Source organism: Perca fluviatilis, chromosome 21 (genome assembly GCF_010015445.1).
Source record: "Perca fluviatilis chromosome 21, GENO_Pfluv_1.0, whole genome shotgun sequence".
In the NCBI taxonomy this organism is placed as follows: Eukaryota; Metazoa; Chordata; class Actinopteri; order Perciformes; family Percidae; genus Perca; species Perca fluviatilis.
Window position 1 is genome coordinate 4,503,205 of NC_053132.1, and position 15,155 is coordinate 4,518,359.

Consider the following 15,155-nt stretch of genomic DNA (forward strand, 5'->3'; position numbering starts at 1 on the left):
TTATTATAAGTATATGTCAACAATGTGCACAGAATGGTCGACGCACTTTCACCTGCACCCGTCAGGAAACGGGAGAAAGCTTTGAAGTGGGACGTATGAAGTTATGTCCACAACTACGAGGGTGAGTAACATAACTTAAGCACCTAGCTAGCTAGCTAGCTAGCATATGGCCTAGCTTGATGTCCAGAAACAAATAGACGTGGTTTAATGTACCCAAACAATGATCAATGATTACCAAATTTTCTCTCTCATATTGCTCATCATAACCACTGAAAACTGTCAAAAAAATCTAACCCAAAGTCCAATTATTATGGACGTTATGTGACTGATAACTGATTGATATCTGATTGATCATTGTTTAGGTATATTAAGTTACCACGTTAAGCTTTTTCACGTTAAGCGTTAGAATGTCCCGGCTGCTGTTGAGGGAAACTGTAGTCTATAACTTCCTGAGCGACTGATCCATTTTTGTCCCCTTTACATAATAAATATGGCTATGAAATGGAACATGAAATACATAAATGAGGCAATACATATATAGGCATTAGTCATTATAGTTCAATAGCCTAAATACATATGTTTTACTTATATTTATTTCCGGGGACTTTTATTTATTCCGTCTATTTATATGCATGTTATATTCAAAGGAAGTTTAGTTATCTCACAGGTTCAGACTTAAAAGCAGCAGCAAGCCTGCCTGACATCAGTGCATAGCATACTGCAAAGTAAATAAAATATGAATAAATCACGAAGCGTTAGATTCCCAGGTCAGCTAGAGCGGGATAACGCACCTCTGCAGACGGACCAGAGTCAGTCAGCACCGGGAGCGAACCGCGGGGACCAAGCTCACAGGGCTGGTAGCTAGCTGCTAGCTAGCTGCAGCAGCTAATATTAGAATATTAGACCCAGAACGGAGGTCTGATCCCCATGATTTAAAACGAAAATCAAATAACCATTTGTTTTTTAATACCTGTTTGCGAAATGAAAATCAAAATGAACAAAAAGTACACGGACCCAGTCTGTTAAGTACAATTTCACCACTAATAAAACAGATCTAGAGATGATATGCTTTATTTGCAACTTAAATGTAATTTTTTAATTAATACAAAGCAAACTGAGCAGAAAGAACAAGTATTTTGTTGGTTTGTTTCTCTTCTTCCAGGTGTGACTGAAGTACCCCTGTTGAGCTGCATCACAGCTGCACTATGTGCATGGACCTGTGCCAGTCAGCACATTACTCACCTGTGTGCAGAGGACAGGCAGCAGTAGCACAAACCAAGAAGGTTGGTAAGTCTGATAATAATGCAATTGTAAAAATAATAATAATATAATAGTAAAATCATGTTACATACACTTATGTTTCTTGCTTAAATTCACAGGGTGCACAACCAGGCCTGGGAGAGAAAATTACTGATGTCCACAAAACCAAATCAGAGAAGGTAAGGTAAGATAGTAATGATGTTAAAGCAAGCTATGTACACCTAATATATTACGTGTTGATGTCTATGAATCTGTCTTTAATAGGAGCATACTATACAAAGACAACAGTGGAGAGTTCCTGGATCGGTCTGTCCTCAAAGTGCCAGAGATCTACATAGGACTTCACCCTTTTCTGCACCATCAGCGTATAATCAAAGTGATAAAAGAGAGAACAAATTATTGTTTTCTCTGTTGACATGAATAGGTGCCTGTAATGTCTGCCCATATATTCAATCAATTCAATAAATGTTGATAAGTATCACTGATATTTCTTAAATCATTGTAGTTTTTCAGAGCAATAAGATACAGATTATTAAAACCATGTTCACATTTGCAACAAATTAAAACCCTGATCAAGGCAAATTGTTTTTTCATGTTCCATAACATTTATAAAAAAAAAAACAGTACAATTAAATTTACCAGAGCTGACACTTGGTAAATAGCTTTAATTTACCTTGTCAAAACAATGAGTAATTCATAACAAATTGCACAATATTTGACACAAAACCTTAAAAGTGTATGGTTCATACTACGGTGAAGCAGTACAATGTGCCTATAGGATTTACTGTAGCAGGAACATTGATATTGGCAAACAGATGACCCAGGTTCAGGTGAGTTTGTGAGCAGGGTTATGAATAAAGAGAAGATAAGCCTAGTGTTCACAAGAGGGATGATTCAGGTATGGCAACACAAATTAAGAATAATTCAATTAAATAGGAGGTATGTACAACTAGTAGAAGATTATTAATTAACTATACAAGAGCAATTAAGGTAAAGTTATGAGGTGGCAAGCTAAAGTATAGTCAATAGCATGGAGTCAAGTCAACAGTGTACACCAGAATAATATATACTGTGATTAAGTAATGATACTTACTGTTGTCTGTACTAATATAACAACACAAAAAAATAATATAGTATTTGATGCAGTATGGAGAACAACCAAGTCCCATATGAACCCAAGAGACTTTAAGTGTAGCTGTTGATGATGTTCACTACAAACAAAACTTGCAGATGGTTGTAGTCTGTAGCCAGTCATACAGTAGGTAGATCTGGAGCAGATGGTTGTAGTCTGTAGCCAGTCATATAGTAGGTAGATCTGGAGCAGATGGTTGTAGTCTGTAACCAGCCATACAGCAGGTAGATCAGGAGCAGATGGTTGTAGTCTGTAGCCAGCCGTACAGTAGGTAGATCTGGAGCAGATGGTTGTAGTCTGTAGCCAGCCATACAGCAGGTAGATCTGGAGTAGCAGGGTGAATTCTAGCTATCATGGGTTGGTGATATGACACACACAGATCAACAGGGGTCAAGCCCCTCAGCCCCACCTGGATGAAAAAAAAGTAAAACAAAATACTTTTTTTTCAGTTCAGTTTGCTTTGTATTAATTAAACAAATAACTGCTATTTAAGGAGCAAATAAGAAACCATATCATTTCTAGATCTGTTTTTATTATAGTGATAAAATTGAACTTAACATTACAACGTTTTATACAGATTGCTATGAATCTATTTTCAAACTAATGTTATATGAAGGAATGAAGACCAAATTCTGATGAACAACACACAACAGTGATGCAAAAACTGACACAAACAATCCAGTTTCTTGTGTTCTTTCAGTTATATTACAGTTTATGTTTTACTACTGGCTCTAACATGAAATTAGCCAAATCCCAGGAACATGGTTAACCAAACGAGGAAAAAATACAAGGTAGGGTCATCACATATACACATACTGTCCGTCATATGTCGTTCAATCTAGCTAGCTATACAATAAAGAACATATATTTGTTTCTGGACATCAAGCTAGGCCATATGCTAGCTAGCTAGCTAGGTGCTTAAGTTATGTTACTCACCCTGCGTAGTTGTGGACATAACTTCATACGTCCCACTTCAAAGCTTTCTCCCGTTTCCCGGACGGGTGCAGGTGAAAGTGCGTCGACCATTCTGTGCACATTGTTGATATATACTTATAATAAAGCTATAAACGGCGGGGATATATAAACTTGGTGACAGTCAGGTTACAGTGCAGCGCGCCCTCAACAGACGTTCTAAAGTAAAGTGAACGCACCCTCAACGGGGTTGGGATCATTTCATTGGTCAACACTACAGCTGGCATTCTATTGGTTGTTGACTTTTGATAGGGTTATAACACAAAAAATCCAAGCGCGGCGAGAAATCGCGAGCAGAAACTTTGCAAGTGAGCAGAATCAGCCTGAGTGCGAGGAGAAGTTTCAAAGCTGAGAGCAGGAAATCTGTCCAAACAACAACATATCTGAGTCCAAGCAGAAAGTTTGAGTGCAAGCAGAGCAAATCCAAGCGCGAGCACAAACTTTGAGCACAAGCAGGGCAAATCCAAGCGCGAGCACAAACTTTGAGCACAAGCAGAGCAAATCCAAGCGCGAGCAGTGACTATTTGAGTGTGAGAGCAAGGTTTTGAGGGAAATTATTACAAAATCTGAACGTAATATCAGTGAGAAATGCTCTCAAATTGAAAGAATGCGCTCTTGATTAAAGATAGGAATATAACTCCATAGAATACAGAAAGCCCTGAAGTTGATTGAAATGTCAGACTGATCTCATGAAGAGGCCTATGTATGACGCGCCAATTTGTATGCCATTATTGGCGTGTTATCAAGACGCATACTTGCTTTTTAGCGTGTTTATCAACACCGTTTGGCCTCCATTGACTTACATTACCTTGCGATTGAGTGTCAATTTACGCAGTAGCGATTAGTATGAAAGGGCGAAAATCCGCGTAGGGAGGTTGTTCGGGGTGGAGGATGGGTCAAACACAGGACTTTCACCCCAGAGACTGGGGATCGTTAGCCTCGTGAGACCGTCCTGATCTCGCGAGCCCCAGTTTTCTACTCGATCAGTCTGGCATCTTGAGATAGAGAAAATTTGGAGCCGTTCGCCAAACGACCGACCAATCAGCGTTGGTTTTGAGGCGGGTTTAGGTGTGACCCAACGAGAAGCGACTGTTCGGTCTAAACAACGTGGCGGCTTCCACGGATGAGATGAGCGTAGCTATCGCAGCGAGTTTTATCCGAATTAGAAAGTATTCCTTCATTGAAAGAAGAGCAAAAAACGACACTGGAGGCTTTTCTCGGAGGAAAAGATGTTTTTGCTCTTCTCCCGACTGGTTTCGGCAAGAGTTTGATCTGACTGGTTGATTTGGCCCGTCTATCACCAACTATAGGTGGTGATAGACAGATGGTTTATCCAATCAGATAACCAGGATTTTCGCCCCTTCCCAAAAGTTCTCCAACGGAAAGTTCCCAGATGGATATGCCGAGCAAATGCGAAGCGATCCATCTGGCGGAGTCAGGTTAGGGGATCGTTTCCTTCATGTCCTGTGTGTCGCGCTTTCTTCTTTTACTAAATCCAACCCCGTTCTTCTTTTCCTAAACCCCGCTCAAAATGCGTACAGAGAACACGCCACTTTGGTTTAGAAAGTGGCGTGTATGTTTGCGTGATAACGAGCTACTTGTAGAAAGTGGCGTGTATGTTTACGTCCGCTGTATACAGCGTAGACATACATGCGGATAGCTCAAAATACGTACAGATAACACGCTGCTTGGCTTAAGCGGCATGTGGCATGACTTACACGAAGTCATGATGTCACATTGATGTTTGCTTTGGCAAAGAAATATGAACAGGTTTCTGAAAATGTAATGATCATGTTAGAGGTTTTTACCACCCTTTTTACTCCTACCAGTTACTGTTTAAGATGGGAAGTACCCGATGGATAAAGACAGCAACTTACTCACATATTGGAACACTTTACTTTCACCTTATTTAGCATTTATAAGCAGCATACAAAGATTTAATAAATGGTTTATAACAACCTTAAATCTTCCTTCTTACAACTATATTAAAGTGTGTTAAAAAGAAAACATTTTAATGTTTATATACAGTGCTTAGAAATGCTAAATGAAGGGAGTTAAAATAAAGTGGCTTTCCTGACATCTAGTGGTCATTAGGAGACATGACAGCGTCTACTGAAAACACCGAAGCAGGATCACTGATTCACCTTTTCTCTTCTAAACTACATTCACATTTTCATCAGCCTTCCTATCCGCTCTGGAGACACCAGAGCAGGCTTATTAGTAGTTATTACTCATAAACACTGCTCATAAACTACATGAATTTAAAGTGCTCATATTATGCTCATTTTCAGGTTCATAATTGTATTTAGAGGTTATATCAGAATAGGTTTACATGGTTTAATTTTCACCATATTTTTGTTGTACTGCACATTGCTGCAAAGCTCCTCTTTTCACCCTGTGTGTTGAGCTCTCTGTTTTAGCTACAGAGTGAGACATCACACTTCTGTTCCATCTTTGTTGGGAGTCGCACATGCTCAGTACCTAGGTAAGGACTACTAGCCAGTCAGAAGCAGAGTATGAGGTCGTGCCCTGAAAGTACCTAGGTAAGGACTACTAGCCAGTCAGAAGCAGAGTATGAGGGCGTGCCAAAAAGATATATAACAAAATAAAGGAAAGGGGAAAATCCAAAAAGCATTACATGAGCGCTTTAACATTTTCATTGTTGATTATATATCCACTCTGGAGTCTCTCTGACCTTTATTTCTGTCACGCAGGTGTCAGATCTGTTTTCCAGCAGAACGCGGACCACAGCGTCTCTCACAGCTCGGTAAGGTGCCCCACAGCAGAGGAACTGGTCCACGTTAGTTGGAATCGTCCTCTTTGAGAGAAAAAGAAAAAATAAGATTTTAGTGTTTCCTGCTAAATATTTCAATTCAACTTTGAGGTGAGTTTCAGACACGTTAGGTCCATATCAGTATAACAATGTGTAAAACAGAACAACACAGACAAGACAAACAGTTACATAAATATGAATTGAATTTCATAAGTTTTAAATTAAAGTGATTAAAACACATTCAGACATTTGTTCCAAGTGTACCTTGTAATAATTAAATTTTTTGAATAAGTTAAGCGACACATACATTTGTAGGTAAAATGTCTCAACACAGCATGAAAGGTGGGAACATTACTAGTGAAAAATATATGACTCGCAAGAAAGAAAAAAACTTTTTTTTTTCTTTTTCTGTAAGATATTTTGTACCTGAAGTCGAAGGAGCTCTGCAGGGAAGAGCCATCTCCAGGCAGGGTTGTTCATCAGGGACAGTATGTGGTCCGTACCGGAGCGTCTGTAGAGGGCTCGGAGCAGGTAAACCCTGCACCAGTCATTACCACAGTACTCACACACCGCCCTCACCTGCTGCAGGTACCCAGCCTCCGCCTCTTCAAGGCCGCCTGCGTGTCATGAAGAAAACATAGAAAGATGAAATGGTCCTTTATTTTGGACCTATTCTTGTCTTTCTTCATTACTTTTTTCTACTGTCTTTTTTTCTTCAAAGTTTTTGCCTCTTTTTTTCAAAGTTTGACGCTTTTTGGAAGTTTTTGTCACTTTTGTCGCCATAGTGTTGCCTTCCTTCTTTCTACTGTGTTTTTTTCCGAAATTTTTGTTGCTTTTTTTAAGTTTGTGTCTCTTTTTTCAAAGTTTTTGTTACTATTTTCGACGGCGTGTTCCTTTAAGTTAAACATACACTGTCAGAAATAAAGGTACGGTTGAGGTCCATTTATGTTCTCTGGAGGTACAACTGCTGGTGATGTACCCCCAAAGGGTCATAGTTGATCCATAAGGTACACATTTGTACTTTTTCGAGGTTGAAAGGGTACAAACGTGAGAAAGGGTCCATGTCTGTACCATTTTTCGAACACATAGGGGTACGATAAGAAAGATGTCAGCGTGTGACCCATGCTGTGACCAAAATTATGTTGGGGAATGGGATGGCTAGTGCCTCAGGGCTGTCACGGAAATTATGAATTTCTGAAATTCATAATCCTGGAGCATTTAGGTCCATTATTGTCCCTAGGGGTACACATTTGCTCCCCAAACTGTAAGAGAACAAGTATGTACCCTTGTAAAGGGGTACAATTGGTGTACCTTTGAGGGTACTGCCCCAGTGACGAGCTGTTGGACCCCTTAAGGTACAAATTTTGCACATTATTTCTGACAGTGTAGTTCAGCAGCATTACACACCTTGGACTTCCTTGAGCAGCCCGGCTGCAGTGCTCAGACAGATTCTCAGCCTGGCTATGTTGAGCAGGAACTCGGCTGGGTCTTGTTGTCGGTCTGGAGTCTGTTTCCTGGCGACCCGGCTCAGGAATCCAATGTCAGCTTGTCGTTGCTGTTCTCTGCTCCGTTCCACTTCTCTCGCTTCTGAGCACAACAGAGAGTCCTGAGAAAAAATGTTTAAAAAGAAAGAAAATACAGCATCAATAACAAGTGATGGCATTCAATTATGTTAAAATAAATGTTACAGGTCAATCAGGACCAGGACAAATAGACTCAGGAACAGCTTCTTTCCACAAGCCATCACCACACTGAACACACACACACTCACTAGCACCCCCCTCCGCACACACGCACACACCTTCACACGCAGACCATGTGCAATATCTAGTACTTTTTATGTGTATATTTCTTTCTATTTATAATTGTTGTTTTATTATTTATTTCTTGTCTTTTTAGATTTTAGATTCATGTTACTGGGTGAACTGCTGCTAAACATTTTGTTCATTTTGTACAATGACAATAAATCTTCTGATTCTGATTTGCAGAAAATCCATGGTTAAAAAAAAACCTTACAGAGAGAAGTGATGTCTGGGAAAGGCATGTCAAAAAAACAATCATCATAATAATCATCACTCTGAAGATAAAGGACAGATGGACAAGTGTAGTTTGTGTCTTCTACCTGGAAGCAGTTGACAAACAGCAGGTAGAGTTCAGTACGGTCGTCTCTGTTCAGAAGATTCTCCTCCAGATTGCTCAGGTAGGTCTGAATGTGAGTCTTCACCTGCTCAAAACTGAGAGATACAACACCATTTACACACATGTAGTTCCTAGAAAAGTGTTACTGTAATTATTACAGTAAGTAAACTGTTCAGGTACTTTGAGTATTTCTATTTTGGAAAACTTTCTACTTGTCCTCCGCTGCTGTTCAGTAGAAAATACTGAATCATGAAATATTGCTGTATTACGGTCCAATATCTAAAAAGAAAGTCAGCGTTCCTCTAACAGCCTTGTTACAGCTTCATGACGGAATAACTTTTTGGCATTATCTGTTTTTAAAATGTACCAAACCTGTAGAGAAGCATGTTGTCCTTCGACTGATCTGAGACTATGAAAATCCACAAAATTGAAAATATTCTTTGAGAGATTTTCATTTCATTTATTTTTGTATCTCCAATTTTTGTCATTTGTTTTAGAATGACTGCATCACTATGTAGCAAGTGCTTGTTTCGTCACTGTTGGTTGCACTAGTTTTGGAAAGTATACTGTACTTTTTCTTATTTTCCTAACGTGGTGTTTTATGCTTTTAAAAGAACGTTTGACAAACAGAGTACTTCCTCCCCTCACCTGTGCTGCAGCAGCAGCTTTGGCAGCACAGATCGCACCACGGGACTGTTGTCCACACACTCCAGGAAAGGAGTGAGCTCTCTGGTCCGGTACACGTCACCTGCATCACACAAAAGAGTAAATAAAAAGGATGAACGGGCGCCTCATAATCGCAGCATCATCAATTATCTAGTTCAGGGGTGTGAAAGTCAACTTCCCTAAGGGCCACACTGGAAAATGACAATCACATCAAGGGCCAGACATGTAGAGTTTATCGCTTTGATTTCATTGAAAAAGTCAAAAATCTTTGACTGTATTATTGCATGTCTCATAAAGTCTTCTCACTTACAGTTTGGTCGACAAAAATGTGTGGCCGGGTTAGCTCAGCTGGTAGAGCAGGCGCACATATATAGAGGTGTATACCTCGACGCAGAAGGTCCACGGTTCAAGTCTGACCTGTGACGATTTCCTGCAAGTCATCCCCCTCTCTCTCCCCTTTCATATCTATCCATTTATTCCATTTAAGGCTGAAATGCCCCCCAAAAAATCTTAAGAAATGAAAAAATGTCGAATTAAATGCCAAAAACGTCAGAAAAAGCAGTGAAGATGCAGTGAAAGCATCAAAAATATGGAAAAACGTGCCAAAAAACTTAGTAAAAAGTGACAAAAACTAGGCGGGCCGAAAGTTATTGTGAACCTATATTGATATGGGGGCTGGATCAAAATTTGGCCCGCGGGCCTCGAGTTTGACAGGTGTGATCTAGTTATTATCATTGTCTATTCTCTCACTCTCTCTGTCATTTGTTTTTTTTCTGTAATAATATGATATTGTAAAGTAGGGGCAGGACTTTATAAGCATTAAGGCCTTTTCACACAGGGAGCGATTGTCGCGCCTCGTAATTCATTTTCAATGAGAGGCGAGTGGGCAGGTAGAGGGGGGAGCGAGCAATCCCGCGTTCCTGCTCATCACACGCACACGCCCGCCCGCTGAATTGTCTTTTTCTCTACACGAGCGACGCGCAGCACCAATCAATAAACAAGAGATGGATTCTTGCTTGTTTGTGAGTTCACTAAAATATAAAACTGTTTTCTAAACAGTTATCAGGACGTAGACATCGTGGCTTCTGCTTGTCAGAGCATCGGCACAAGACTGGATTTATCAGGTAACGTCTGTAACTATGCTAATTTAGCTAATTTTAGCTAACAAGATTAACAGTACGTCGTTAGGAAAGACTAGTATTGCCCCTGCAGGGATACAGTAGTGCACAGAATCTCCATGGTTACCACACATTGATGGCCTGGCATTTACTGTTCACATGAGGAGCGTAGTAGACCTTGCGGATCCACGCAACTATGAAGGCCGCAAGTGTCCCTCCCCGTCTGAAAAGCCCTTTTTTCTTCTGCCTGCTCCTGCTCAAACTCATCCTTTTATTTATTTTTTCTTTGATGGAATCGGATCAATTTGTATATGATTGTGTATTATTAGATTTTTTTATTTTTTTATTTCTCTTTTAAAGTATGTTGAGTGGTCAAGAAGAATAAAAATAAATGAATAAATCACACTCACCGTTAGCAGAGACGAGTAAGGAGAAGAGCAGCTCCACCACTCCGTCTCCGGGCGTCTGTCCCTCTGACAGACAGAACCTGGACACCACCTCCAGGAAGAAGGAGTTACAGCAGTCCCGGATCGCTGCTTGCTGCTGAAGTGCTGCCCTGAACCGTGGGAAGGAAAGTTACTGAGAGCTGAAAGATTTAATGGACAACTGTATCCGATATATATTCTTAATTGTCACATCAACATTAAAGGCCCTATCTTGCACCCAGCACAGCGCAGCGCAAAGCCCGATACAAGTGTCTTTACTAGTTTAAGACCAACGCAGTTGTCAGTTTCCCGTCCAGCGCCCACATCGTTTAAATAACAAATGCAGCTGCGCCCATCTTTGCGCCCATGGGCGTGCTGGTCTTACAGGGTGGTATGTTCAGGTGCATTCTGGGCGTATTGTTATCTTGAGGCAGCGGGAAGTGATCGCACCATTGACCAACAAAAACCTGGTCTAAAGTCAATAACGCAGCATTTCATTGTTATTTTAACAGCAAATTAGTAAAATGCTCCTAGGCTCGTGCACAGCGCATGCACTCTATGCTTGTTACACACACAGGGACGCGCAGCAGCACACACACATGCAGAAGATTTCAAATAAAAACATTACTGTGCAAATCCTCCATCATAACAGCAATGCGCCAAGGTCCAAACGCGCCTGGCTTTTAAAGGGAATGGGAGATGATCTCTGATTGGTTTATTGCATGTTACGCCCAAAAGACACCTCTGAATTATATGAAGACACTAAGTACAACCCTTTAGGACCAGGCGCCCGGCGCACAGACCCTTTTTTCCGCCGTCAAACTAGCAAAAGTGGATTTGGACACGCCCTAAACGCACCTGCGCCAGGTGCGTCACGCCGTGCGCTTAGATCGTTAAAATAGGGCCCAAAATGTATGTAATGTAAGTTGTACCAGAAAACATTTACTAGAAAAAAAAACTGAACTCACTTGATGGTTTGAGAAACAGTCGGCTTGAAGTCGGTCAGCAGGTCTGCCCTGCATTTAGGACAATGACGTCCTCGTATCTGAATGCAGCTCTGGACACACGGCAGACATACGACGTGCTGGCAGGGCAGGACGGCCGGCTCTGTGAGCTCCGACAGGCAAACTGGGCAAGAAATGCCAAACCTTTCCAGAACAAAACATCAAGAGAGATGAATTATTTAGATGCTTAAAAGAATTATGGCAAGATGTTCCTATACAGTAAGTCCAGATGTTCTCTTAGGCGTCATTCAGACTGCCTGCGTCAGCCGTCAGACGGTCGGGCAAAGACGCAGGTCTTTCCATTCATTTTAAATGGGGGTTGTGCGTTTAGGCTTAAGGCGGTGAAAAGTTGAAAACGACTTAGTCTCGCATTGCCAGACCTTCCTCCACAGCGCTGCGGAGGAAGGTCTGGCTAGTCCTCACAGCATTCCACACAAAAACGTGCTCTGGTTTATTGGCATTTCTTTAAACCAATCACTAAGCGCCGGACAGAGCCACGGTGCCTCAAAAGTAGTTTTAGTCGCGCAACGGAAAACTCCGATTGGACAGATAGTCTAGCTAGCTGTCTGGTTTTACCCTGCAGAGATCTGAGGAGCAGTTAACCATAGTCCTCACAAATCCACCGGAGGTTAGAACGCCAACACAAAGAAAGATGAAGATAACAGACAAAATATCTAAATCTATAAACAATCTGACAGAAAACAGTAGTTGTGGAATATAAAGTCTACTCATGCTACATTTGTGGGGGGTTAAAGAAAACAACAGGACGTCACACAAATGGGCCGTTTCATTGACACTCCCCCCGCCGGCACCGCACAACCCTGCGGCAGAATGCTTCTTTTGGTCTGAACGTAGCTTGAAACGGACATACCTCAGATCCCTGCCGAGACACTCATCATGAAAACAGTTGAGGATCCGGATGAGCTTCTGCAGAGTGTCCACGCTCCTCACATCAGGGGACTCCTTCATCAGCTGTTAGAAAATTAGAAAAAAATATCAGAAAACATCTGCCACCCGTCCGACTGCTTAAAAAAAACGTTTACATCCCTGTTGGTAATGTTAAATAGTTTACAGCTATGGTTTCTGCTCTGTGTAAGAAATCTCTTGTCCTTTTTTATCTTTTCTGGGTCTTGGTTCCCTCTGTGTTTTATAGCGGAGGAGGGCCGCCCACCTCCCCTGTAATAAAGGCTGCCTCCGCAAACACGCTAAGAAATCTGATAAACATTTATAACTTTTTTAAAAAGCGCATTCACCTTCAGGGATAAAAAAAAGCAGAGGTGCTATTTCACACAGCAAATGTCAATGAATAAAAAGTAGTGTTGTTTAGGACGTTACCATAAACAATAAATGTATGCGGATCTGGAGGCTTAACACCTCACTGAACTCATTCCTGGGGGGGAACCCTCTTTCAGTCATATAAAGATTTAAACGCAGACCCACAAACCATTTTACTTACGTTCAGGTGAAGGTTGCAGTGTTTGAGCGCCAGTTCTTTCAATCTGGAGTCATTCTGTTTAACTCTGAAAAGGACGTGCTGGATGAAAGATGCAACAACCAGCATCCCGTGCCACAGGGACCTGAAAGGCCAAATTAAGTTATAAATAAACCTTGAAACACACGTAAAAAATGTTTTTTCCTTGCTGTACATCTGGGCAGACTCACCGGATGGAGTCCAGATGTTGCAGACAGCCAGGGCTGCAGAGGGTGCTGTATTTCTGACCGAACACTCTATCTAGACACGGCTGCAGAAACTCCACTCGGTTCACAAAGAGCTCGCACTCGTGCACGGACGTCACAGTCAGCAGTTTGGTCTGCTCAACACAGACGCCCAGAGCTAGAATGTCCTCCACCTGCCATACGTTAAAATTTTTATAGTTATCACGTTATCAACTGTAGGATGTTAATGATGCTTAGCATTTAAAGTTAAGCCAGTTATAAAGGTTTCCCATCATAAACCAAACTAACAAGTAGAAGTTTGACTTGTTGCTGACACCAGTTGAAACACTAGTGTCTGTGTTTTAAGGACCTACTGTATGCTTCCAAACTATAGGTGTCATGATTCTCCAAATCCACGAGTTGATTTGACTTTCAATTGTTACATCATGATTTTTATTTCAATTTTCGATTCAATCACTATATTTCAACGGCAGAAGGGTACTTTACAACAACAGTTTGAGCTTCTCGGTTGATTTTAGAGGTAATTGAATGCGCCATTAGTTTAACGAGGTGTACCTGAAGGCACCATGGAGTCCTGTCGGAGCCCAGTTTCCATAACTCACGTACAGGAAGGCAAAATGTTACCACACTGGTGACTTCAGGGAAGCAGGAGAATTTTCAAGTTATTTGGTTTCTCCATCTTCTCCAACCCCGTGTCTTTAGCCGCACAATACCAGCAGGTAAGCTAAGCTGGGTCTGCCAAGTTTTTCTTTGGATGTGCGCAAGTAGGGGAGGATGGGAAATTGCTGATCTCTGACCACTTCATCTTTTAACAAACACATGCAATAGTCACAGCTTAGAGATAGGTTTATGGTTATTCTCACCATTTCTTGGGGCTCCCTCTTTGAGCCCTGCTGAAAGACATCGGTGGCTAGCTGGGGCTGTAGCAGAAATATGTGGCAGAGAGTGTCCAGTCTGGGGGCAAAATGTCTGGCAGCAGCAAATATCCAAGAAGGAGAAAGCTCAGTGACGGCACCCATGGACGTCTGAAGCTCAGACACACAGCCCAACATGGCCCCGGTGAGCACCTTTACATGAAATGTGTAGAAAGTCGAGACTATTACTGGCTGCTCCCAAAATATGTGTTACTCTTGTTAAAAGCAAAAAGAATGATTGCTTTAACTTGGATGAGGATGGGTAAACCAAGTATTGCACAGTGGTTTAAGGAACTTTCTTTATGTTTAGCCTGAGAAAGAATAACATGTACCATTAAAGATCATTGGGAGACATTCCTAAAAGTTTAGGGACAATACATAGATTATAATAAGAACAATGATTTATATCACTGGGGTAAAAAAACCACACCCCCTGCATAACGTGGTCATATTACAGTAACTTCAAATCTGGATTGTTTTATGTCATTTGGATGGACTCTCATTGACTTGTATGCCTATACTGTATACACATGCAGAAAATACTGCACGTGTCACTTTGTATTTCGACTTTAATTTGTTTTGTATAAGTTAAAACTCAATAAACATATTGTTGAAAAAAAATGTGTGACTCTTCTCGTCCGTACCCTAAGCTCGTCCTTTGACTTGATCTTCATCGAGAGCAGCAGAAAGTCTTGTAGAAAGAGGTAGCCATACTCAGATCTCTCCTCGTCTGAGAGTTTCTGTAAGTGGCTGCCCAGCTTGCTGTTAGTGAAGGTGCTCACAAACTGGACAATCCTCCCTGTGCCATCCTCTTTTGTTACTGAGGATCAGTCATAAGAGCCAGAAAACACATTAGAAACCATATCACACCATATATACTTAATGTGTTCATGAGTTTATACATTTATGTGTTAAAAATACGAGATCAAGGCAAACCTGGCATGAATTCCGATTCTTCCCACAAGCCTTCAAGGTGCATTTGGATGAGCCAGCTGAATGGGGCAGCGCAGGCTTGTTCTTCACCATCCAACATGAAGTAGTGATTCACAAGGACTTCGTGGTCTGATTCACTAGA

General features: G+C 41.3%; 1 protein-coding gene across 4 annotated transcripts in view; it reads right to left on the minus strand.

Moving 5' to 3' along the window:
* Positions 1–15,155, minus strand: part of rnf213b (ring finger protein 213b) — a 59,744-nt gene that overhangs the window by 22,773 nt on the left and 21,816 nt on the right. For all 4 annotated transcript variants that reach the window (XM_039787765.1, XM_039787766.1, XM_039787764.1 and 1 more), the window contains exons 32-44: positions 15,017–15,150; positions 14,725–14,900; positions 14,030–14,233; positions 13,152–13,339; positions 12,946–13,066; positions 12,361–12,461; positions 11,454–11,633; positions 10,471–10,616; positions 8,925–9,024; positions 8,260–8,371; positions 7,545–7,743; positions 6,564–6,754; positions 6,060–6,182 (exon numbers count right to left, since the gene is read on the minus strand). In XM_039787765.1, coding sequence (XP_039643699.1) covers positions 6,060–6,182; positions 6,564–6,754; positions 7,545–7,743; positions 8,260–8,371; positions 8,925–9,024; positions 10,471–10,616; positions 11,454–11,633; positions 12,361–12,461; positions 12,946–13,066; positions 13,152–13,339; positions 14,030–14,233; positions 14,725–14,900; positions 15,017–15,150 — 1,975 coding nt within the window. The remainder of the gene's footprint in view (positions 1–6,059; positions 6,183–6,563; positions 6,755–7,544; positions 7,744–8,259; positions 8,372–8,924; positions 9,025–10,470; positions 10,617–11,453; positions 11,634–12,360; positions 12,462–12,945; positions 13,067–13,151; positions 13,340–14,029; positions 14,234–14,724; positions 14,901–15,016; positions 15,151–15,155) is intronic.